Here is a 27,640-nt window from a genome sequence, read left to right on the forward strand (position 1 = left end):
GAGATTTCTGACAGTTTGAAAAAGACCCTGAAAAGACAAGCAAGTCATCTAAATATGGAAATGTGGATACTCTGTAGTCTGCAATGATCTATAACTGGAGCTTAGCAGTTTGCGAAGACTCTTGGTGCAGTGGACAGTCCAAATGGTAAACCAGAGAACTGATAACGTGATCCAGACACACAAAACCTTAATAAACCTTATTTTGTGAGTAAATAAACTTGATTTTATGCTCAAATCCTGAGAGACTTGCTTGGCTACAAACATCTCCATTACAAGCTGAAGCTAAGTGAAACTTGCATTAGTGAATTTTAGTCTTTTGTTAAGTACAAATTTGAAGTTTTAAAAGTACTGTATTTTCTTCTTTTTTCTGTTTCCTAATTGTGTTTCTGAACAGTGTGCTGTGTGTCTCTCTGCAGTTAGTTCACCACCTTCTCTCCCTGTTCCTGTGTTGGTATTAGTGTTGTTGGCTCTGGAACTGCCCGCCCCTCCTGTAAGTCTGCATTAGAACACTCCTCCTGGGTCCATCTCATTTGCTCACTTAACTGAGCACAATTAGATCATATTCTGAGTCTAGTGTTCACTCTACTTAATACAGAGAGAAGATTTGAGAAGGCCAGCCCACTTAGGTTCTTCCTTCCTCTCTTCTTGCACTTAAAAAAAAATGTTTGCACTTTATTCATTCGCTTTTACTGTATTTGTGTTTCCTCCTACTTTATTTTGCTTTTCTTAAAAGTACTGAACTTTATTTCTTCTGCTGCATTTATTACTGCTTGGTCATAGCCTGATTAAATTGTAACTGTTATTCTAAGTCTTTTGGTTTAAGCACTTGGGCTTCATACAGGCTGTTTTACATTAAGAAGGTTTGTGGTCTGCACTGTTGTGGCAGGACAGGTAGCTTACATCCTTCTAAGCTGGGAATTGCTAACTGAAGGCCCAGTGTCTGCTATTCTAAAAGTGTATTAGTTCTGGCTTAAGCACTTGGGCTTCAGGCCAGTTATTCTACATTAAGAAGGTTTGTGGTCTGCACTCTTGTGGGAGGAGAGGCTGGATTCTGCCTTTCTGAGCTGGGAATTTCTGGTCTCAGGCTTATTGTGACTGTTATTTGAACTGTTTCTTTCTGAAATTGGTGTGCCTTATTGCTGTGGCATAGACCAGATTCATGCCTGCTGAATCTAGCTTTGTTTGTATAACTTGAGCACTGATCCAGGCCATCTTTTTTGGAGAAGGTTCCCCTGCACCCTAGTAAGCAGGAGTGCGCAGTTAGAACTTGTCTGATTGAAGACTGCTGGAACAGGGCTCAGTTTTGAGCTTTTTTCTGGTTAATTGGGTAACTTGTTTAAATCAGTTTGTTCGTTTTCTATTGTTTTTATATATATATATATATATATATATATATATATATATATATATATATATAAACGAAATTGCACTTTATTCATCTGCTTTTACTGTATTTGTGTTTCTTCCTACTTTATTACTGGGGGCATTGACTACAACTTTGATCTGCGATATATAACAATAAGTATCCTTTTCTGTGCTTTTAAACTGTTTTTTTGAGTGTATCCAACATCCTGGCAGACAGGTTCTGTGCAAACTTCACCCCCCTCTCACCCCCAAAAGGGCCCATAACCATACCAGAAGAATGTAGAATCCCTGAAATCACAGACACTCAGGTTAAAACAGCCCTCTCCAAAGCCAAAAAGACAGCATCAATGGGACCGGACGGTGTCCCAGGCTGCGTCCTACATGAGTTCAAAGACGAACTAACCCCTCACCTAAACACACTGTTCAAACTCAGCCTCTCCACAGGCTACATACCCATAGAGTGGTGCACAGCAACGGTTATTCCGCTCCACAAAGGTGGAGCCACAACAGATCCCGGGAACTATCGCCCTATAAGCCTGACTAGCTTGGTCTGCAAGGCTATGGAGTGCATCATCATGGAACTCATTAACAGAGACATTGGCAACCTCCAAACACTGGACCCTACCCAGTTTGGCATTGTTAAGGGCAGATCATGCCTCCTAAACCTGGTGGACTTCTTTGAGACAGTTACCAAGGCTATAGACGAGGGAAAGGTGGTACACACAGCCTACCTAGACCTTGCTAAGGCCTTCATCACCATTCCCCATTCTTGTATTATAGACAAGCTTACCAGCCTGAACATAAACCCCTACATCACAAGATGGGTTGCCAACTGGCTCATGGACAGAACCCACATGGTGAGAGTTGCGGGAGCTAGGTCCAACTCTATATCGTTTACAAGTGGAGTTCCCCAGGGCTCAGTCCTAGGACCCCTCCTGTTAGGCATATACTTCTCAGAGGTACAGGCAAGCACAGGAGGACTATGGCTGACCAAGTTCGCAGACGTTTGCAAATTAGGGGCTGTAATTGACTCTCCAGCTGATACAGACATCCTCCAAAAGGGTCTCACTGAGACGGATACCTGGTGTCAAAATCATGGCCTCAAGCTAAATGCCAAAAAGTGCATAGTCATCCCCTTTGGAAAAAGCAAAGTACCCACAAACTACCACATAGGTGGTAGTCCCCTAAATATGGAAGACATAATAAGGGATCTGGGGACTCAAGTAGATAGTAATCTCACCATTGATAATCACATTGCCAAAGTGGTTAGAAAATCCTTCTACGTGGCCCACCTAATCACAAAAGGGTTCACATCCAGATCAAAAGAGTTTATTGTGCCCCTCTACTCATCATTCATCAGACCCATCTTAGAGTACAACACCCCATTTGGGATGTACCTTACAAGAAACCTGCAACAGCTGGAAAGACCACCGAAGTACCTCACCAAGAGGATCAATGGCCTCAAACAGATGCCCAATGCAGCTCGACTGAAGAAACTCCAGTTGTACTCGGTTGCATACCGCCTACTCAGAGGTGATCTCTGCCTGACATACAAAGCCATGTCCAACCCAGAATTGATGGACATGCTCCACCTAAAGAAAACCTTATCCCCTCGAGCCACACACTCTAGGGATCTAAACCTCACCACAACAATAAATAGGACGTACTGGAGGGATAGATTCCTGTCCCAGAGACTTCCCATGCTTTGGAACAAGATCCCAGTCTACATTAGGCAGAGCTCCTCGCTAACACTCTTCAAAAGAAACCTTGACGAGTGGATGGGAAACAGAAAGTTTACCTCGGGGATCACTTCAGTGGCTCTGCTGGGCAGAGGCACAGGGAACTAATCTAAGGGGGCAACGAAAACCAACACATTCTGGCTAGGCTTATAAATGCCTTTGGGCAGATAGCCTAGTACCCACCCACCTATGAACCTATGAACATAAACACCTGAAATCTGGATGAATAGGGATGTGATGATGAGCATCTTTTAAGTCAAGTGTTGCCAAGAAATTTGAAAGAGGAGGAAGATGTAATAGGTTGTGAAGTGACATCATTTTGAATTTAGGCACTATCACAGACAGGTTTTGGAAAGAAAGATCCAGAACTCAAACCCATAAGCTACACTTATCCAAAGGAAATTGAGCAGGAGGAGATACATGCTTGGTTTTGTATTAAATTTTGACAGGAAAAATGGGGCCAACAATGTTATTAATGGTAGCAGCAGCTTCTCCAGGGATGGGTACAGCATTCTGATCCAATAGGGAAACTTTCCCTGTTCCCTCTCCCAGGACAGACAAGATGGCTCTCCCTTGCCCACTGAGGAGACCCCAACAGCCACAAAGGATGTGGCTAATCCCAAGTCCATAGTGGCTGTAGGTGCTACATCAGAGAGATCTGGGGTAAAAGAAGAGTGGTCTGAGGTAAACAAATGACCACACTATAGTTTCCCACCTGCAGCTGAGGCAAATTGCTATCCTGCTGTGGTGGCGAATGCTGTTTGCTTTACTTTCCTTTTCCTTTTTGTGACTAGAAGAAGGTCCGACTATGGTGCTGGGAGTTTGTTCCATGGTCAAGTCAAAAATGGTGTATCTTTCCCAATAAATACTACCAATCTACAAAAGTTACTTTTTTGACAGAAAAAAAGAAAGCAAAAAGCACTTTAAAACACTATGTCTGCCCAGGAAAGAAAAATAAACACAATTTCTCCACAGAAAAAAAAAATCATTTCAGTTACTTTATACTATGCTTCAGTGGCGGCTCGTGCCATCAGGCTGCAGGACTGCAGCCCCCCCCCCAGCTGTGGAAAGAAAAGGAAAGAAGTTGAACATTTGAAAAATAAAACAAAATATTTATTTTTGTATATTTAAACTGGCTGGCTGCTGCTAGTTGTGATTGTGAGTCCGATTGATTCGCTCTTAGTCCAAGAACTCAAACTGCACATGCTCGGCAAGTTCCATGTTAAAACAAAAAGTTTCTGTAAATCCGGACTGCTGTAAAAGCAGTATGGATTAAGAAGAGAAGGCATTAATGTGTGATGCCCAGAAGTCTATGTGGTTTTTACTGCAGTAAATTGGAAGGATATCGGACTGCAACATCCACAGTCATGTAGGTGACATGGATGACTGGATGGCTACTAACTGGCTCTCGCTCTCCAGCGTGAGAACCAGTCAGTAACACTGTAGCAGCAGATAGTACTTTCACTTTGGTCAGACCTCATAACTTCGATCGGGGATCAGATCAGACAAAATAAAATCTTCTAATTCGTTCATTCACTTCAAATATAACATCTCGTGCTTCTACTACTTCTGTAAAGAAGACTCAAAGTAATCATCCTTCTTGTTCAGAAAACGTAACACAAATGTCAGTCACTTATAAAGGGAGGAAGACAAAATGCTTGATTTTTGTGAAACTGTCTGAGGAGTATTTGCTTTTTCTCTGAAAAATAGCAACCTGGAATGTGTTTACAGAAAATAAAAATATGGCAAACTTGAAAGGGGTAAAAAAAATATTATGCTATTTTTTTTTAATTGCTTGGCTGTTTGTTGGCATATTGTTTCTGCCGGAAGTCTGTTTTGGTTGATTATGATAAGGAACTGGAGCTGTGTGTATAAGTGTGGGGGTAGAGCTGAGGTGAGTTTCTATCATGCATTAAGCAGATGTTATTTCATTATATTTTTGATTGTATTTTTTGCATTTATTGTGAAAAATGTATTTATAAGTTGTTACCAGACCTGAAAGGGAAGTGTTTCAGTTGTGGATGCTAGTTACCACCATTCTTAAAACAGGACAAAGAAGAGATGTAATTTGCATTTGTTCAGCATGCAAATTAACTTTCCTGAAATTAGTTTCTCTGTTAGCAAATTATTTAGTCCTCTTGTCTGATACTGATAGCATCTTCATAGTCGAGTGCATTTGTATTATAGTTGTTTTATTTTTACAGCAAGTTATGAGACTTGTCTTCCCTTTATCTGCCCTAGTTTTGTAGAAAATCTCTGATTTTTGCCTCAGTACCTGTCTGATCAGGAGGGAAACACAATTCAAACTATAGCCATCTGTAAAAATAATGCCATGTACATGTTATGTTTTATTAGTTTACTCCTTCGTTGGTTATGGGAATCTGTACAACAAGACTTCAGTGCTCTGTCAACAGTAGACCAGTATTCAAATTTTGTTAATGGAACATTATTTTGGATGGTATATCAATGGCTGTATCTCATAATATTGAGAACTGGACAATACTGACATCAAACTCTGCTCAAGAGAAGATGTGATTGTTTTTTTTTTTTTGTAAATTCCAGTGTAAATATACAGAAAAAAATATCTGTGTTGCAATTGTTATATTTTTGTGTAATTTTAAAATCTTGTCTTGGTTAATATGAATCTGTCAAATGCTAAAATAGAGTGGCGAGCAGCAAATCCTCTAAAATATAAACTGCCAACAACTGTATAGTTTCTCCCTTCCTTGGTGACTGTGATATATATAAACTTTAATTTGACAAACTATCATGTCCACCACTAAAAAAAAATTTCAAAATATTATTGTTAACTCCATTGTGTTTTGTTGGTTTATTGTCAGCTGCATTTTCTCTGTAATTATATTGCAATTCTATATATTCTGCATCAAACTAAAATTATTTAAAACAGTTGTTGTGTCTTTCGGCTTTTAGGGTTAGGGGTTGCCACAGCGGAACTCCGGTCCGCTAATGATTGGCAGTAGATTTTTACGTGCTGAGTTGCCAGTTCTGACGCACAACCTTCAACGAAGGTATGCCCATTCACGCATGTCTCCACACAGAAGATGCTTTAGCTGAGAATCGAACAGGACAACGCCTTACTGTGAGGCGACAACGCTACCGCAGCACCACCACCGCAGTACAGTATCAGTATAATATTCAATGCTTTAATGTTACTGTCATATATATTGCTGTTTAAAAATCAATGTATGCCTTCTGGGCACTTTTCACAAAAAGTCTTTTTATTGGGATGATAGCATGGGTTCCCTCAAATTATCTATCGTATGATCCCAGTTATTCTATTTAGGGGGTAATATATAATAATTAACCATGGGATGGATTATTTTCAGCACAAAAAGGGAAACTGGCAAGGATTAAAATGACACAAAAGGGCAGCTAGCCTAGTGCTTTCCTATAACCTATAAAAATGTGTATTGTAGTGAAAGAACAGTATTACTTTTTTCTGGCAGATAAGCCATAAAACCATGTACACTACCTGCATCAATATGGTTTTGTTTTCTTACAGCTGTTAAGTGTATCCCTGAGATTTTCATTTGCTTCTATGAACTACATATTTTTATATAATAAGTTAAATTTGGTATGTAGTTGATTTACTAATAAAAGCAGTTATCAAAGCGTACATCATTCCCATGATAAAGTCTTCATTACTTGCAGAAAGAAGTTTGATAGCTGCAGTAGTCACTCTGAAATATACCTCACAGTGGCATATTCAAACTGCCATTTTTTCTGCCAGCCCAATAATATTTATGACCATAGACAATTTTCTGTCTATAAACATATAGTACAGTTATAGAATTAAACTAAATGCAAGCAAATGCCAGATAATGTGTACAAAGTGCTAGAAACTGCAGTAAACTGATGTATTATCATGTGAGTATTGTCAGATACATGTATATATGCATGCACGGTATATTGTAGGTCATTTCTCAGGATTCACTTTAGAAAGGGGAAACAGAAGGTTAATTAAATTCTGTTATACAATATTACTTAAAAAGTTAATACATTAAGTAATGTAAATGTGAAATAGCAATACATCACCTTTATGCCTTTTTTTTGTAAAGTAATTTTAGTGTAATGTGATAATGTTACCTTTGTATGTGGGCAATCCAGGTAAAGCCTGCATTATCCTCACACATAACACAAACTTGATTGAATGTATTTCTTAAAAAAGATTTATTTTTTTATATAATATGCATGCACACAAACACACACATACACACACACACACACACACACACACACCAAACACTGCCCTAATTATTCACACACACACACACACACACACACACACACACACACACACACACACACACACCAAACACTGCCCTAATTATTCACACACACACACACACACACACACACACCAAACACTGCCCTAATTATTCACACACACACACACACACACACACACACACACCCACACACGCACACACACACACACACTGCCCTAATTATTCACACACACACACACACACACACACACACACACACACACACACACACACACACACACACACACACACACACGCACACACACACACACACACACACACACACACACACACACACACACACACACACACACACACAAAAGTTTTGTAACACATTTTCCATTTTCTCCCACCACTCCTGTTAGTTTCTGCTATCTTTGTCTTTGTGTGTGTCTCTGTGTGTGTACAAATTTTCACATCACATTTTTGGTCCATTTTTCATAAAATTGTGGTTTTCTAGCAAATTAGTGGCAAATCATTAAAGACTGAAGTTAGAAAATAATGACAGACATTTGAGTTTCAGATTTCATACCCATCAGAAAATCCATACTAATGCAAGACCCACTATTCTATTATCTTTCTAAGTTTATAAGAGCAATATTTAAAAATTGGTCTTATTTTTGGGCTTTTGGTCCTCTTCTATTTATGGCTTTGTCTAGATTTCTTGCTCTGAGGTTGAGAGGTATGACAATTGTGTTAGGGCCTTCACTGTCAGCCAGAGACATTTCAAATTGTGACATACTTGTTGCACCCCACTCCCTCATATAGTGACTCTGAATGTGTCCAAGCAAGGCAAGGAGAGGTTATGCAATGTATATGTGCAGAGTATCCCCTCATCCAAGGTAGACACAAATACTACAGTGGCTTTTCATCTGTCCTTGATTTTGCAGAATGTTCTGGTTTTCGCTCATATTTTTATACTGTTGATTTACGCTTATTATTATTCAGAAAATGCATGTTGTTGCAGTGCCTATTGCTTTGTGTTTAAGTAAAAATGCTTTAATGACCATCAGGTAAGCTTGTCTGAGATTGTAAGATGCAAGTAAGCTTTAATAAGTATACTGTTAAAGAATTACCAACATCGAAAGCCTTTTTGTTGTTGCCATGCAGAGAATATTTACATAACTAGATAATGTATAAGCCTTAGGTATTGAAATGCATATGACAGTATTTGTAATAAAGGACAGGATTACAGTATTTTCAGAAGCTCACTACATTTGTTGGAGACTTGCAGTCATCTTTGCAGGCTTTACCAGTAAACTAAACAGAATGCCAATCTATCATGTGTGGTCCATAACCTGTGCAGTAATCCTTTAAACAATTTATCTTGAGCTTGTTGCTTGTTTGCTGTTCATTTTTTTCTTTGATCATGTTTTCCCCATGAAACAAGTAGATAGTTGTCAGGCAGCAGGTCTTTTTTTGGATAAGAAACATTTTTGCAAGTGGGGGTATCACTGAGATTGCTACTTTCAGCATGCTACTTGGTACTTTTATAAAGCTGAATATAAATTATAATTATAACTACAGTGCAAGGAGAGGTGGTTTGAGTTGAGTGCTGCTTATTTTTTTATACTTGATTTTGACTGGCATTCCAGTAATGTATTTAAAAAGTATTTTATTTTTTCATGCTCACAACCTTTTCGTTTCCATCTAAATATTAAGTAACCTGCCATGTAGCCAATGCATTGAAATATTTTTTCTTCTACAATACATTTTGTCTTGATTAGACTGTCGTAATGATGGTTTGGCAACCAGGGCAATGTATTTAATTAAAGTCCCAGTTTTTGTGGGTTTGTGCAAAGCCCCACCCTTTTCTAGTTGGTCACACCCTTCCCATTGGCCCCACCCATTCAACTGTCTCCTGCAGCCCCCCTCTGATATGAAGTCACCAGCCGCCACTGCTATGCTTAAACTGACAAAAAAGTGCTGTGTTTAAAAGTATGTCACAGTCTAAAGACAATCCATTAAAACACAACACTTATAGCTTTAAGATAACTTTCCTGAAGAGAAAAGTAATGTAACATCAACAAATTTATGAAAATTGAAGTTTTTTTTCTCCAAAGGGAAATTATCTGACCAGCAAAGTTAAACACAACCCACCTGTTGATCCTCGAAAGCCTCAGAGAAGTGCATTCTTTGGTGGCAGTAAAGTTCTGAAGGTCTTTGCACCCAAACTTACCTTTTAGTCAACTCAACTCAAGCTGCTTAATAGTTTGGGTAACTGGAAGGTGCCCTGGAGCTTTGAAAGCTGGCTAGCTGTTATATCCTTGGCAGAATATAACCCATATATCTAAGGCTACTGCATCAATGATCAATATGAGCATACTCTGTTACACCATTCCACATTGCTGCTGGTAATTATAAAATTAGAATAGTATAAACACATATTCTCTCCTGACCACAGGGCAAAATGCCATAAATAAAGAACTTCAATGTAAAAGTTAATGCTTTAATTTGTGTTGACGTAAAACAATTCACCAATCTCAGTTGGTAATTGAATATCCTATTAGAGGTAATATTTCATGACTTACCATCAGCTTTCATTCTCATATCGTATTATCATAATTTGCTTATATAAGTGAACTATTTTCTTCTTAGTTGTACCATTTCTAACCTTTTAATAGTATTCAGTTTTAAAATTACAATCTGGCACTCTACTGTGTTTGCTCTGTTAAATATTACTGTCTTGTGAGATAAAGAGTATGACGGTTACCTTTTTATGGTCTACTTTATACAGTGTGGTGGTGCACAGAATAACATGCACTTTTAAGTTTTATTAAAGGAATAAAGCTAAATCTGTCAGAAATGCCTGTCTCTGTGTGCATCTACTATATGTGTTTCTGTTTATGGGTGATCTATCTACTTATTTATTACCATAAACCTCAAAAACAAACTTACCTTACATGTAAAGCAGTACAGCTCACCATCTTAGTTTAAACATCAACCCTTACATGTAAAACAGTACAGCTCACCATCTTAGTTTAAACATCAACCCTTACATGTAAAGCAGTACAACTCACCATCTTAGTTTAAACATCAACCCTTACATGTAAAGCAGTACAACTCACCATCTTAGTTTAAACATCAACCCTTACATGTAAAGCAGTACAGCTCACCATCTTAGTTTAAACATCAACCCTTACATGTAAAGCAGTACAGCTCACCATCTTAGTTTAAACATCAACCCCTTACATGTAAAGCAGTACAGCTCACCATCTTAGTTTAAACATCAACCCTTACATGTAAAGCAGTACAGCTCACCATCTTAGTTTAAACATCAACCCTTATATGTAAAGCAGTACAGCTTACCATCTTAGTTTAAACATCAACTAACTGGCTGACTGGATAGGCAATCACAGATTGACTTCCGGATTGACTGGTATGGCTCTCCTGGATAAAGGATTTCTGGCATGGGGGGTACTGGCAAAAATCATGAATGACCATACAACTTAGTGGCCTTATAATATCTATTAAAAAATGTATGAAAAACATTACCAAAACTAAGTTGCATGTTATGATATTGCCATGAGAAAAGATTCAGTAATTATCTACAACATTTTGTTTGTTTGTTTTTTTGCTCTGTTGAAGCTTTTAGATAAAATAATACACAAGAAAGGAGATCCAGCCAGATGGTCAAACTGTGCCTTTTCTTGGCTACTGGTGGCACTGAAAGTGCTCTGGGGTGGTTAACCATCTGTGACTGCTTGTGAAGCTTCATTCTCCATTAATTTACACTGATTAGCGTTGCAGCTCCTTAACTGATTTCTTTTTTCAGGTATGAGACTGGACAAATTTACTGCAGTTTTCATATTCAGACTAAAAGCCCTCTGCACTAAGCCCATTCATAAAGTTAGGCAGTTCAAATTTAAACAGGCCTTCATTGGGAATGTTTGATAAACAATTGCAAGTCAGAGCTGACATGCAGAGAGTTCTGTTAATCTGTGACTGCCTTTTGGAACGATCAGTGTGTGGGCAGAATGTTAAAAGAGATAAGCCGCTACTTTTATCCTACATAAAAACTGCTTTCAGTATTTTGCTTTATGGGACATGCTGCACCTGTTTATGGTACATCTATAACAGACTAATTTTATATCCATTTACTATAGAGCACATTTTTGTATATGGCCTGCATTGGCTTTTGTGGCTAGGCTTGAAGTGCACCAGGAAAGGACCTGGGGGGCACAAAATGAGTATTTTGCCTTTGGCACCACTTACCCTTGCCACAGCTTTGGTAGTCTGCCTGCTCTTGGTGCATTATACAGCCATGTTCTTTTGTGTTTTGCATGCACAAACACCATGCAATACTGCACAATATGATTCTGCAGTGGAGTTCATGTTTTCCAAATGCCTGGCTGGCTGTAAACAGCATCCATGCAGATAGTGCCCGCTCCATGTTGCATGTCACATAGTCTGCTGCCTTTGTGTGCTCTCTACTATGTTTACATGCATAGTATATGATAAGTCTATACTGCTGTTAAGAATCAGCTGATTTGGTGATATGTACCTGTACATGTACTTGTTTTTCAAGCAAGCTAGTTACCCTTTATATTTATTTATTTTTATTTATTTCACATTTGTTTACCAGGAAAGTCTGACTGGACACAGGTTCTTTTTCAGTGGAGGCCCAGGGAGAAAAGCTCCATGAGTAACAGCAAATTTTAATGCACAAATTACAATAATCAATAAAGTATAAAGTAAACAAAATGTAGTATATATAAGAAAATACAAATTTGTTACATCATGACAACAAAACCTAGGCTTTGAACCTAGCTAGTACTATTTGTAAAGTATGACTTATGTCAAGATATAAGGTTAAGACAGGCCAGTAGGAATAAAAAATTAAACACAGGGGAAGAAGTTGGATATGGTTGGGGCATACTATGGTGTAACAGAGCATTCACGAGGGGTTAGTATAGGAACATAGCCACTTATTTTTTAGATAAGCTTTAAGTGATGGCTTAAAGTGGTTAGTGGATGAGATTGAGAAAATGGAGTTAAGAAGGGAGCTCCATATACAAGATATATAACTGAAAAATAAAGATTCTCCTGCAGTGTTGTTGGCCTTGGAGACGGTGAGTAAGTTCTTATTGTTAGAGTGAAGTGGTATGCTGGAACTGTAAGGAAGGATGAGATTTTGTACTGCAGGGATTATGGTTGGTTGTGTTATGATTTTGTGAGTTAGAGAGAGTTGGTTGTAAAGAATAATGCTGGGAAGTTCAAGCAAGTCTAATATCCTTAAAGCTGTACAATGATGTGTTCTATATGGGCACTCAGATGCAAACTTAGCAATTTTATTATAACATGCTTCTAGCATAGATAAGTCAGTTTTCCTTAGATTAGTTAAAATTGGAGAGGCATATAGTAGAGTGGAGAGCAGATGGGTTTGTGCTAATGTAATTTTGGCCATTGTGGTCAGGAACCTTTTGTGCCTATATAGACTTCTAAGTTTCTTATGGACTTTTTTATTGTTAGGGAGACATGTACGTCAAATTTTAGGTTATTGTCTATTTCCACTCCAAGAAGCTTTGTATGGGTTGTCGGGCAGATGACAGTATTGTCTTTGGCTATTTTGTTAAATGGTGGGCATGAGATAGATGTCTTGTTAGGTTGGAAGACTAATAATTTAGTTTTGTTTGGATTCAGGATTAGATGGGCATTGGCTAACCATGTTTCAACAGAAGTGAAAGATTCCTGTGTTTGAGAATGAAGAACTGACAGAGAAATGGCAGCACAGATAAGTGTTGAATCATCTGCATACCGTGTTATAGAACCATGTGAAGTAGCTGTGCGTAGATTGTTAGTAAAGAGGGAGAAAAGGAGAGGGCCTAAGATAGGTATAATCTCCAAAATTACCAGGCTGGAGAGGATGACATACATATCTGCTGATCTCACAAGATTCAAACATAGTGAAAGTTTTAAAACGTCAGGAGAACACGTCTAAGATTTCCTCCCTGCTAAGTTTAGCAGAAGCTTATCTGTGTCAAGCAGGAATGGAAATCAAAACAGAAGTAGATAAAAATCAGGCAGCAACTGAATGTGCCAAAAAACAAAAGAAAGAATATAAGGTGAAGGATCAGATGAGAAGGGAAGAAATGTGGAAAAGGCATAAATATAGTTGCAAGTACAGAAAATGCCTTTAACAATCTCATATCGATCAGGATCTGACACAAGAATGGTTAAGGAGAGGTGAATTTAAACCAAAAGATAAAAGGTTAATATTGGCGGCCCAGTATAATGGACTACATACATGTTAGTTTACAAAGTACATTGAACATGTGGAAGAAACAGACAAATGCATGTTTTGTAAACAGAATTGAAAACAGTCGCACATCTGTGATATACTAATGACAGAGGGCCTGTATCCTGAAAGGCATAATAATGTGACAAGACTGTTGCATTGGGGATTATGCAAACTTTACAATATTGAAGTAGCTGAGAAGCATTAGAAACATGAGCCATAGAGCATTATAGAGAATGATGCAGTTTATATCACATGTGAATCACGCATTACCCAGTTCAAAAAATAGATGCGAGAAAACCAGATATAGCAGTCCATGAAAAGAAAACAAAAATAGCATCGATCACTGAAATCGCTACACTCAGTAATTACAGTGTCTTACATACAGAGAGACACAAAGTCTCACAAAGCGATGTGGAAGAAGGATACCCAAATGTTCAAATAGCAGTAGGAGCAATGGGTCTCATAAAAAATAATTTACAGTCATATTTAGATTCTGAGTGGAGTCTGCATGCCCTCCCCACGATCGAGTGATGTTTAAAGACATGCAGGTAGGTACGTGCATAAATGGGTGTGTTTCTTTGAAGGTTGGGCATCAGGCTGGCACCTTGGCACTGTAAAATTCCACTGCCAATCAGAAGAGGACCAGAGTTCTGCTATGGTGACCCCTAACTGGGAAAAGCTGAAAGTCATTAGTTATTTAGATATGTTACCGATACATGTAACGCCGCATGAATTGCAGAAGGAAGAATTCATTTCTGGGCACATTGCAGGTGCTGCAAACAGCACTCTTAGCTAACATCAAAGATTGAAACAATACTAACCTCATGAACTTTAATCATGCTTTAACTTAGAAATGGGGTCCATTCCCATCATGGTTTTAGAAAACCAGTAACCAGGATTAACATGCATAAGGCATTTATATATTGATATAGCAAACAAATGGTAGACAATGCTTTGAAGTGCTGTAGGCTGTGGTACACTTAGCAGGTAACCCTTTATGGTACTGCTAGACTCATATCCAGTTATAAACTTTAACTGGTGCACATTTAGTACTAACAAAGGTATGTAGAGGCCAGCTGAATGAAGTAAGGAAAACATTCCCATTGAAGCTTGTTGCATAGGTGTATTACTTGTGCATGTAACATGACATCCAGCTCCCTTTATAAAGTACCACTCAGAAACACACATGCTCACTTCCACATATCATTTAATATCTGGGACTACAGAAGTATGTCACTTTGGGATGATCTTTTATCCAAAGATAACCCCCAACACATGTGTGCATACACACACACACACACACACACACACACACACACACACACACACACACACACACACACACATACTTTCTCCACCTAGCCTAATATCACATTATACTATCTTTCCTGCACCACAAACAAACTCCCATTAGATGATTTAAAGCAGGATTTTTGGTGTATTTCACAAGGCATTCATAGGTTTATAGGCAAGTGCTTAGACTAGCTGCCCTTGCAGGCTATTTTTAACTCTAGCCAGTTTCCCTTTCAAAGGTGAGTATCAAACCCTGTTATCTTGTGTTTGTGAGGTGAACAACTTACCATTATGGTAAACCCTAATCTCTTTAAAGTGTCATTTTCTTGGTTTACCAGTAAAAAAAACAAAAAAAATGGTATTAGATAGGTTCACAAAACTACTTTTTCTGAAAATTTGATAGCATATCTTTTGGAAATAGTAGTCAATAAAAAGTCAACAGTTCCTAATCTGTGATTTCTTAAATAACTGCACCACTAATATTAATGCATCCTTCATTCTTTTTACAGATGATGAATATTTCAAACACTGTGAAGGAGATGGAATCGTATGACAAACTAAATGTCCTTAAAGTCCAGCGTGCTGTTACACTGCTAAAAGAACAGTTAAAACAATGCAAAAAGAAGCAAGAAATGTCTTGGATAACTTCACCAGAGTATTGTATGCATTAAAAGCACCCATTGCATCTCATGCAGACATGCGATATCTTAGTCTGAAATCAATTAATTGAACTTAATGGCATCACTGAGTATCTCAGCTTAGAATTTTATATAGTTAATAACTAAAAATGAATACTGGTTAGTTAAACACAGAAAATGAATCCTTTTGGAATTTCACCTGTAATCATTTTTCTAAGACTGGATAAACAAATATCTACAATATTATTACATGTGATGTCTGTACCAGCAGTTTGTCTAGGGGCACGGAAAACAGTGCATCATATTTTCTCAGCAGGAACAGGCATCAGGAACATTACACAAAGGTCATTACTGCTTAGTTGTTGTTTATACAGGCTTTGTACAAACTAAAAAATATATACGGTTCTTTAAAAGGATTTCTGTACAGTGTGTGATGATAAGAAAATTGCAGGAGGGTGGTTTTCAGAAAGTAACAAAAACACAAACTTCTCTCCTTCATTAATTTCTCCCCTGTTTTAGAGGAAACATCATTTTGGTTGGAGTATCCATAATTCATCTTCATGGATATAGTCACACCTGTTGTGATTATGTTATAAGAGCAAAGTCTGAGTGACCAATCACAGAAGACAGAAGTAAATGTATATGCATAACTCACACTTCAGTTACATATGTATATGAGTGCATGTCAAGTTTGAATACACTAGTGTTTAAATACATAACTGAACACTAGTGATCAAAACTCATCTTGTGACAAACATATGAAAAACACATTGAAAAGGGAAACCAGACTTCTCTTTCCCAATCGATTACCCAAAGCTCTATCAATACATTCAGGCACACTTTACCTGAATAGTGACTGTGTTACAGAAAGTGTTTTTCTAAGGTAAGATGTAGGGTTGTGAATAGGGGAAGGGGCAAGATTAGGGTAAGGGGTAGCATGCATTAGTAAGGATGAGAAGGGCCTCCATGCCCCTGTGATTATTATTCTAATGGGTACTGACAGTCTCGATTCATTAATATGTGTTATATCAGTCACATCACAGATTGTGAGTTCATCACTAATAACATATCATGCAACTACTTTTTGGAGAAACAAGTTGCAGACATCTGCACAGATTTGTAAAGTGAGCTGGAAAGCACAATTGTTCATTAAAGCCTCTCCTTACTGACAAATGTTAAAGTGTACAGACATACAGACATTTGGCTTGGTAGTTGTTGTGGCTTCACAACACTCAGTCATTAAGAAATGGGCCAACACACCTAGCCAGTTAACAAAGCACCTTCTACATGCATTAAAGAACAGGCAAAGTGCACACCTTCACCCTGATTGGAGAACAAATATTGTCCATCAGGGTGTTAATGGACAGGTCATACCCATTACAAACATGTCCACTGACTCACAGTAGCATATTAAACTGCTGTGAAGCTTTGCCAAAAAAACAACAGAAACAGACACCATTTTTATGCTCAGTAATGCAGCTTTGCTGTTTAATGAGTGCAAAACTTTAGAAAAAGTAAGAAAAAATGATAACGCATGCGCATGCACTCATGTGTGCATGGATGTGCATCTGTGCACATGATAGAGAGACAGAGAGAAAGAAAGAAAATCAGAGAGCATGAGCAAGAGAGAAAGAGAGAGCAATAAAGAGATGCCATTAACTGCAACAAGCAGTCAGTCAGCACACAGTCCCTAAAGAATAAGAAGTATGAAACTCTAATTTCTGGCATTATTGACAGACTTTAATCCTCGGTAATTTACCAGCAAATCAAACATTGTATGAGGTACAATAGGAATTTTGTGGCAAAATCAGGGACAGGTAAGAGGCATGGGGGATGGCTGAATGCCTTGCATTTTATGATTATTGTTTTCATTCATTTGATCACAATGACACATCTTACTGTATTGATTTAACAAAGTGGCTGAAACAGGTGTGTGTGTGTGTGTGTGTGTGTGTGTGTGTGTGTGTGTGTGTGTGTGTGTGTGTGTGTGTGTGTGTGTGTGTGTGTGTGTGTGTGTGTGTGTGTGTGTGTGTGCGTGTGTGCGTGTGTGTGTGTGTGTGTGTGTGTGTGTGTGGACATCAAATACTAATATTTATTTATTTATTTATTTTTATTTTATTTTATTTATTTTACACTTGTTTACTGGGAAAGTCCAACAGGGTTTTAGCCCATTTTTAGAGGAGGCCTAGGGAGAAAAGCTCCAAGACAATTCTTAGCAAGTAGCTTACATAATACATTATGGTTGATGACGATAAGTTCCAAAGCAAATATTAGGAGTAGCTTACATTATGCACTATGGTTTACATAGAGTTTAAAAACATACCTCAGAGCTTAGTGTGATATGTAGATCACATACATATTTCAAAACAATGTGATACACAATTCACAATAAACATTAGAGAAAGAAATACATGTATAGGGATATACATATTACACAGTCTACTAACGGTAACTGGCATATAGGCCTCAAAGAGGTTGAGAGGCAGTGTAGAGCAGAGACACTGGTGTTAAAGAGGAGGAGAGATAAAGTGAGGTAAGAAATATGAGAGGAAGAGAGGGAGTTACTGTGGATGAATTAACACTAGGGGAAAGTTATAGGTTTGTGAGAGTATGGGAGGAAGGGAGAGGCTGGGGATAGGGTGAAAGGTAAAGTAGTTAATAGTTGTTAAAGTTTATTTTGATAAACATATGTTAAGAAGTTCGATAGATCAGGATATTGTAGTGAAAGTGTATTTGGGAGGTCAGAGTCCTTAACCAGGGCCTGAACAAAGGCAGAGCCAGTGACTGTTAGTTGGTTCTTTAGGAGGTTTTTGAAGTGAGTGAGATTAGTTGCACAAATAATAGTTTGTGGGATACTGTTCCAGATTTTGGGAATATAATTGGAATACAGTGAGTGTCCAGCAGCATTATTATTAGACCCGGAGATTTGTAGTAGGGATTTATTTGTGGAGTGGAGAACTCAAGAGTTGGTGTAAGGTTGGATAAGGTGTTGGAGAGCTGGTGATTTTTCTGGGTGGTGTATCAGTTTGTGAACAATGTTGTACTGAGTGAAAGTTAGATAGTGTGGTAATTCTAGCCAGTTAAGTTGTTTTAAGGCCAGGCAGTGGTGGGTCCTATGGGGGAGTTTGTAGCAAAGTTTACTACTTTATTGTAGCAGGTTTCAAGTCTAGCTAAATCTGTTTTATTTAAGTTGGTGAAAATTGAGGAAGTATATAGAAGGGTAGAAATCAAATGAGTTCTGGCAATTGCCTGTCTTGCATTGCCAGTTAGAAATGGTTTGATTCTGCAAAGTGAGCCTAACTTCATGTGTCTTTTTGATTGTCTGAGCTAGGTGTATGTCAAATTTAATTTATTGTCTATGATGACAACAAATAATTTTCCTTGTGATACTGTAGCTATTATAGTGTTGTTGGACTATACTTGGAACAAAGATGAAGGGTCAAGCGGTTTACCAGGGGAAAAGAATATAATGTTTGTTTTACTTGGGTTAAGTATTAGTTGAGAGTCTGTTAACCATGATTCAACATCAGTAAAGAACTGATGTGTAGCTACCTTGAGTTCTTGTAGTGTGGGGGCTGCACAGATTAGAGTGGAGTCATCAGCATACTGAGTAATGGAGGCAAGATGTGTAGCAGTATGAAGTTTATTTGTAAAAACAGTGAAGAGCAGAGGTCCAAGAACTGAATACTGTGGTACCCCATGGTGACAGGTAGAAGGGGTGATAGATCTTGCTACCATATAACAGCCTGCTGATGACTGGTTAGGTAGCTGTGGAACCAGGCAAGTCATGAGTGACTAAGTTTGAATTTGGAGAGTTCTGTGAGGGATTTGTGATGGGGCACAGTTTCAAAGGCTTCTGAAAGGTCTAGAAAAAATGGACGAGACAAGTTTGCCTTCACAATTATAATGTAAAACATATAAACATAGAAACGTAAACTGTAATCTAACATATGATGGTGTAAATATTTCCTCCTACAGCAACAATTACATATGCTGCAGCAAGTTTGAAACATTAGGTGAAGGAACAATTTGATATCAACAATTTGGAAAGACGTATATAAAAATAAAAAATACAGATATCCATTCTGTAAGCACAATAATGCCCTCCAGGGTGAGTGATATCAGGGAATTAACCCCTTTTCAGGAGTAGCAAGACAACAACCCCTGGACATGTCATACAGTGTATAATTGGAAAACACTGGCACATTTTATATTCCTTTGAAGGCTTGAATGTTACGATAGTAGATAAGCCATCACTTCTTTTAAAATTATGATCATTTGAAGCAGAAGCTTTGCTATAAAGAAATGACTGGAGGTGGCACCTCATCATGTCCTAAATGCTTAAGTTCTGCAGCTTCTAAGACAATGCCTTTTGGCAGATAGAGTTAATATCATACCTCTCAACCTCTTGGCACATGAAATCTGGACAAAGACTTAAACAGTGGGGATGGAGAGGACAAAGGGCCAAAATAGGGATAGATTTTAAATACTGCTTTTGTAAACTTAGAAAGTTGCTAGAATTAACATGCTTTCTATTAGCATGCATTTTCTGAAGGAAATAACATCTGAATCTCAAATGTGTGTAATTATTTAGTGTCTTCAATCCTCAGTGATTTTTCAAAAAAAAGAAAAACACAGGTTTTCTGAGAGGCAGACTAAAATATCGGTAAAAACCTGGACATTCTGTGAAAATCTAGACAGTTGAGAGGTATGGGTAAGAATGAAGCAACTATGAGGACTGCCTGGGCTGCTAACCAAATAAATTTAACTACAGAATTGTCTGGAAAGAGATTTGGTCTGAGCAAGTTAGCTACAGTGCTGGCCTGCACTGGTCAGGTACACCAGCCTAGCCCCACGATGGCAGACAAACTAGGGATGCTGGAGACTGAGAGATTGCAGCCCAAAACCCATGGCAAGGCAACTATTTGAGGCAGCAGCCTGCATTGAAAACTGCTCTGAACTCCTGGCTACAGGCACAGATGAGGAGGGAGGGGATACATCTGGGGATCCTTCCCCTGAAGCGATCAGTCTAGAGGAGAAGGAGGGAGACAGAGCAAGTGTGCAGCCTTGCAGACCACAGGACACTGAAGAGTCTGTGATAATTCAGTAAGAACAGACTGGACATCAAACCAAAGACAGAACCATCAAATTAAGATGTTAGAGCAGTGATGGGGAGGGACACAGATGTGTTGCTTGCTGAATTACACTTTACATAAATTATTAAATGTTAGAAGGTGCAGTAAGAAACCATGTGGGTTAAGTTTGTGTGTACTCCTTACTCGTGAGTGGTGCTGACATGTAGTGCTGTCATTACTCACACTTCGTTAACACAGTAAAAGTGTCTCTGTGACTAGTGAGCATTGATCAACACCAATTCCTCCAGAGACTTTTTTACAGCATTTTTATCCCATTTGCACTGCTATGGTTATTTGCTATAACATGAATGCTTGAAGTTTCAGCTCATTAAAACAAGTGTAGAGAATTAAAGTAATGTTTTAGTAAGGCAGGAGTAGAAGTTTTGTGTATTCAAGAGTGCACGTTCAGGAAACAGTACAGTAACATTCTGAAGCATTTCAGGGATAGTCAATGTATCTCTAGTTTAAACAAGGAGGCTAAAGCTGGGGGGTTTACCATGATAAGGTCGAATGCACTAACATCAAATGTGCATTCAACCAAAAAATAACATCTAAACCTAACATATCTAAAGAGAGGAATGTCGAAAATAGTTTGCACGAAAAAGTGCATTCCATAATATTGACATTCCCCTCTTTCAGATATGACAGTTAGCTCACCTCTACTATTTTGCAGGGGAGCTACACCCCCTGCATCTCCCCATACTTAAATATACCAACTTTGAGATTGTACTATAGTGAGGAAATGGGCTACTTCCCTGTCATCACTGAAGCACGACTTCCCTCCAGAGTCTCATTACGCACTTTCTCAACTAACCTCATTCGACCGCTCATCATTAGATTTCCTGCCCCGTACGAACTGTGACTTCACACATCAGCCATTCGATGTCCTGCACTTTGGGTAAGTGATATCAACCCAAGCTGGGGTAGACATTCTCATTATGGCTTTGATAGACTGTAACTCTTGGATTTTAGAGATGAAGAAGAAGGAACAATGATCCACATGTCCCTTGAGATGCCAGGGGCAAGTTAGTGGTTGGGAACACATATGGGCATATTCAGGATAATACAAACAAAGCATGCAAACAGAACCCAGCTGGGATAAAAACGTAAAATCCACGAATGTTCATAGATAGAAAGTCTTGATGAAGTTCCTTATTAATTTTACACTTCTTGGAATGAAAGCACTTATCTAAGTTCAACTGGATTTATTTTATGAATAAAGACTTTCTAGCTACGAACATTCATGGATTTTATGTTTTTATCCCAGCTGGGTTCTTTTTGCATGCTTTGCTTGTTTTACCAGTTGCTGTTTCATTTTGGGCTCGTTGGTTTATATTCAGGATAATCTTCATTGTTCTGTAAACCCTCCAGTAGCCTGGAGCATTTTATATAGACAGATGCAAGGCTTCTAATAGCAGGGTACTTTAATGTTGTTTTGGATGAGATCCAAGATATGAAGTCCCTGTTGCAGAGAAGTGATACAGATCTCATAGGGTGGTATTGCAAGACATAAAAGAACTGAGGTCGTAATAGTGTGGTAAACCTTTCAGCTTGGAGAAGCCTACCTTACATTCACAGCTCCAGGCTCAACAAATCTGAGCCACTTGGATTATTGTTTAATTTCTGGGAACATAATGCACATGGCTAAAGTCACGGAGATTGCTATAGCTTCACAGACTGATCATGCTCTGGTCACTTCTGGAAATTTCTCATGTAGAGTTGGAGAGTTAGAACCTCACTAATGGAGGATGGATCCATTACTTTATGAAAAGAAGAGTTTAGGGAGGATATTAGGAGTTTGGCAGGTAGCTTTTGTGAATTTAATTCTATGTATTCCATGCCTAATTTAACTTGGGGGCAACCTCTCAAATTTAATTTGCATGGTGCTTGTAAGAGTCTTAATGGCTAGTACCATAAGGAATTTCATGCATAATTGTATGAGTTAGAGGATATAGCAATCAAACTTTGGGGAATGTGTGTGAGAATGAAGTTCAGGCATGAAAATAAAATTAATAAATGCAAGGATGTGCACAACAGATGGAATAGGATGCAATATTAGACTACACATCTGTATCTGGAGATTGCAGCAACAAGAACACAGTTGCTAGGAGATAAGCTGAGGATGTTGCTGGCTACAGGATTAAACAGAGAATGAAGTAGTCCCTTATCCCAGCAATCCTCTCTCCGGGTGGCTCATCTATGACTAACCCTTCCAATGATATCATTAAAGATTTTTCTGGATTCTACTAGGGGTTATATAAGGAAAAGGGGCAAGGTCATGGTAGGTGGGTAAAAGCTGCTAATAATCTGTGCAGCAGCAGACCTCCCACACTGTCACAGTCTCAGATGGAAATGTTAGGCTTTCTATCTCTGAAGAAGATGTGAGTTCAGTGATAGCAGCAATCCTTAAGGGTAAGGCCTGTGTCTAGATGTCCTTAATATGGAGCTTTACCAATTCTTAAAAAATACCTGATGCCACTGCTAAGCCTGTTCCAGGGTTTTCATGACAAAGATGAAGTGTCTCTAACTACAGGCTTATCTCCCTGCTCAACACTGATACTAAACTTTCTGCAAGAATAGTAGCAGATAGAGTAGGAAATATGCTGTCCAAACTAAGTTTGTCCCCACAAACTGGCTTTGCTCCAGAGAAGTTGATGGCAGACCACCAGGTCTTGCTGGGGTTGCTCAGGTTGCTAAGGGACTACATGAATAAATTAAAAAATGTCCCAGAATCAGCTGTGGTAATTACGGTGGATTTCAAAAAGACTTTTGACACAGTGAAATAGAATTTTATTTGAAAGGTTTTTGAGAGGATATGGTCACTGATGGCTTCTCCAGAGCAGTAAAAGCCCTGTATAAGGTTCCCTGTGTCCATATTCTAAGCAGTAACATGCTGTCAACTACCTTAGAGCTGTCCAAAGGTACACACCAGGGATGACCACTCTCCCCACCCCTTTTCTTATTGGTAAAAGTTTGAAAGAACTACTCAAATATGTGGATAGACTAAGGAATCGTTCATACACAGAGTGGAAAATAAACTCACCCTCACAACATATCCTAAAGCTAATATCCCCATTGTTACTGGATTGCTAAAATAATCTGAGCTGTTAATAAGCCTTTAAATACAAGAGAGTGAAACAGAAATGTGGCCTATTAGCACACCATCAACAAAATTATACTGTTCAGTTTGGGACACCTTTAAATAGTGCATATTTCAGCCCAAAGTACCCAAGGATCACGCTGCATGAGGCTATGAGTACCATGACTGAGGCAAATTTTAAAAAGATATGTGAGAATCTATACTCTAGGAGCCAAGCTGAAAATCATTCCGACTCTCCTATATGGGTAGATTTCAGACGGCCAAAAGGTTTTCAGCCCACATTTATCATTCCTTCACAGATCTATTTCTGGGCAATAAAAATGACTCATTAAATGAATCTGTACATGAGAAAATCCATGAAATATACTTTTGTATTGTTAAGAATGAGCAAATGATAAGATAAAAGATAATCCACAGACAGGAAGAACCAAACCAAAAAGCACAAAGTGCAACTTTATTGAACAACAAACAGGTCAATAAATCAAGCGCTTTCGCCAGGCAAATACCTGGCATTCTCAAGATAAAAAGTAATGTGACTGAAAAGTTTAAATACTTAAGCATCTGATCACATGGTACTTAATTAGTTCAACAAACATCCACTTAAGAAGGCAGTTAATTAGTAACTGAACTCAGTGAGTGAAAAGTATGCATATGAAAATGCAGAATAAAAGTTCAAATAGTGAAAACACTAAAAAATCATTTAAAAATGGTTCTTGAACAGGTGACCCAGGATGCTAGAGGAGGTGACTGGGAAGCCCGCCTTGAATATAAAGAACTTTTATGGCAGCTTAGACTTAATTCTGCATATCCCCTGGTCTCAATGAGGCCATTAATATATCCAGTGTACTAAAGCTGAGAAGGGCTAGGCTATGATTTTCTTGTTACAATTAGTAAATGTCTTTTATCTTACATATTTGTGATTTTTTATGCACACATTTGTACATCATTTTTAAATGATTTTTAAATGATTTTTAGTGTTTTCACTATTTGAACTTTTATTCTGCATTTTCATATGCATACTTTTCACTCACTGAGTTCAGTTACTAATTAACTGCCTTCTTAAGTGGATGTTTGTTGAACTAATTAAGTACCATGTGATCAGATGCTTAAGTATTTAAACTTTTCAGTCACACTACTTTTTATCTTGAGAAAGCCAGGTATTTGCCTGGTGAAAGCGCTTGATTTATTGACCTGTTTGTTGTTCAATAAAGCTGCACTCTGTGCTTTTTGGCTCGGTTCTTCCTGTCTGTGGATTATCTTTTATCTTATTTGCCTTGGTTTCTTTGAAATGAGCAAATGATGTATACTGTAGTGGACAAAAAAATAATCAGAACACATACAAAATGATTGTACAAAACTGTGATGTGTGCAACTGACACCATAACTTAAACCAAAAAGAAGAGAAGATATTACGTAAAATTCCAGGGATAACTATTAATCAAATTCCTACTCACATTTCATTTTCGATGCTACCACTATCTAATCTGTACTATTACTCTAACCACCCTGAAAAGGTGAAGCTGATGAATACTGTGAGTAAACAAGTAGCCAGTGTCCTTAACAGCATATTTTACAGACACTAAATTCTTATTACAGTCATATCAGGCATTGGTCCATAGTTGGAGATACAGCAGTTAATATTTTGCTACCACTTAAGAGTTCAGACATATAACAGTCCATATTATCATCAGAGTAATGAACAGGTAAAATATGTTGTCCATATTGTGAACATTTTGATGACAAAAAGCAGTAGTATTGAAAAAAGTAACTGAAATTAGGCACATCACAAATTCAGATACAGAAGTACACCACCACATGACATAATTTTATCACCGGTGCTAATGGGGAGGAAAACGTCTGCACTACTGTCACCAGAAATCTTGGTCATTTGTTCAGGTTTGCTGAAACGTACTCAAGATATACAGAAACCATATTATGACAAAGCAGCAAAATATGTATCTGCAGTAAGGAAGGAGACATGGTGAGAATTCAAGTTACATATAATAGAAATACAAGTGATGTGATATTAAAGTAGCAAGAAATTCACCTGGACCAAGATGATACTGTATTAAAGGTCAAGGATATTAGATTTACAGAAGGAATATGACATTTTTTTTTCTTGACTGACAGAGCTAATGTATTGCAAGGAGCTTGATGACATACCACTTTCTCTAGAAATGAGAAATCCTGAGGTCACTCCTATTGCTGCTAACTATGACAAGTCTGTATTGGAATAACTAAAAGAAAATCCAGATGCAGAAAGAAGAGATCAGATTGCACAAAACCAACTTCATAATCCTGAAGTTGAAGTCCCAGATATAGTACTGAAAGACATGAGCCCAATTAGCTCTGTGTTGCAGGGAAATAAAGGAATAAAGCCCTAACCTTAACCCAGACAACCCAGATACTGAAGGAGCTAATGACATCCTTAGGAAAACAAAATAATGCTAGTTATCCTAACTACAATAGTCAAGCTACAGAGTGAATAGAAAGTTATACACCTTGGGATATACTACAGAGTCAGTCTTCAAGTATGAGTCGACAATCACAGATGGGAAGCTTGACACCTAGTTGTAGTACGTGAATGGAGAAACAAGACAACAGGAAGTATTTTGCCTCCTTCATGTTATCCTATGAGAAAATAGACAGCATTATATGATCAAGAAACCATTACTAGAAAATAAAATCACATCTGCATGGCAACCCCCATCAGGTCATGTTAGGGTACAAGTTAGAAAAAAACACATCTCAATTAGCGTGATGTGGGGCAAATACTACTGCTGAAATTGTTTTATTTATTTATTTTTTTATGGTGAGGTTGTCTTTTCAGAGTACGCTATTACTATTGGGGGCACCTATAGAATTATATCTTATGGTAATTTTAAAAGTCATGAGCATACAGGATCCTGAGAAATGTTACCTACTCTGGCCACTGATGCACAAGTTTCAAGAAGGAAATTAATACCTTGCTGTGCAGAAGTTGTGGGCATCCATTTAAATCACAGCCAATAATTTAAATGCATTCTGTCATTAAGAAAGAATGACATTATGGTTTACACTGATCTGGATATAGTAAGGTGATAGAAGAGTATTTTATACTTGTGAATATGGATTCATGCCATTACATTACAGACACAAACGTAGCACCCAGTAATACTGAAAACCAAATAATGTTAATTAATGCTGATATTTCAAGACAAAAAAAAAACAAACATTTATGCAAGGGGGAGGCAAGTTCCCTGTGAACTATACCCAAGCAACTCTAAATATACTAAACCTAAGGTTGCTGAGTCTTGGAAGTAAGAGAATCTGCCCTTAAGCCTGAAGTTCAGTGACATCACATAGTGAGTATTTCTCTAAGTTTTAGTACTACCACATATCAACGTGCCTGCCTTGATGAAAGCGTACCAGAATAATGAGTCATCAAATGGACCACATGCTCCCTTTCAATCTGTTTCCAGTGTGCTAAGGTATCTTGGGTACAAATATTAAAGACCTTTACATGGCTGACATAAAGAATCTCTTTCTAGCACATGGATTGGCTTTAACTCTTTTCTGAATTCCCATGAGTTCTCATATTTAGGCCAAAGCCAGATCTCTATGGTTCATAGCTATGCTGTGTAGATTCGGAACACAAGCTTGGAATAGCCATGTTCTCCTTACTTTAGACAACTAGATACAAAATCTCAAAGATGAACATTATGCCATATTCAGGATTATATATCTTAATATGTATAAATATTATTTGCAAAAAATATATCTAATAAGCTTAAAATAATACTCTGAGCAAGGCAGTAGAATGTGGGGTGGCAGGTCTGAACCTCATGCTTTTTCATAATA

The 27,640-nt window shown here is 38.0% G+C and overlaps 1 protein-coding gene across 1 annotated transcript in view; it reads left to right on the forward strand.

Moving 5' to 3' along the window:
* LOC122787887 (olfactomedin-like) overlaps positions 1 to 27,640 on the forward strand; it is a 304,834-nt gene that overhangs the window by 268,964 nt on the left and 8,230 nt on the right. The window contains exon 4 of the mRNA XM_044054843.1: positions 15,437 to 15,587. Coding sequence (XP_043910778.1) covers positions 15,437 to 15,587 — 151 coding nt within the window. The remainder of the gene's footprint in view (positions 1 to 15,436; positions 15,588 to 27,640) is intronic.

The sequence above is a fragment of the Protopterus annectens genome, chromosome 1.part0, assembly GCF_019279795.1.
Source record: "Protopterus annectens isolate FY-2018-M chromosome 1.part0, PAN1.0, whole genome shotgun sequence".
NCBI classification, from domain to species: Eukaryota; Metazoa; Chordata; order Ceratodontiformes; family Protopteridae; genus Protopterus; species Protopterus annectens.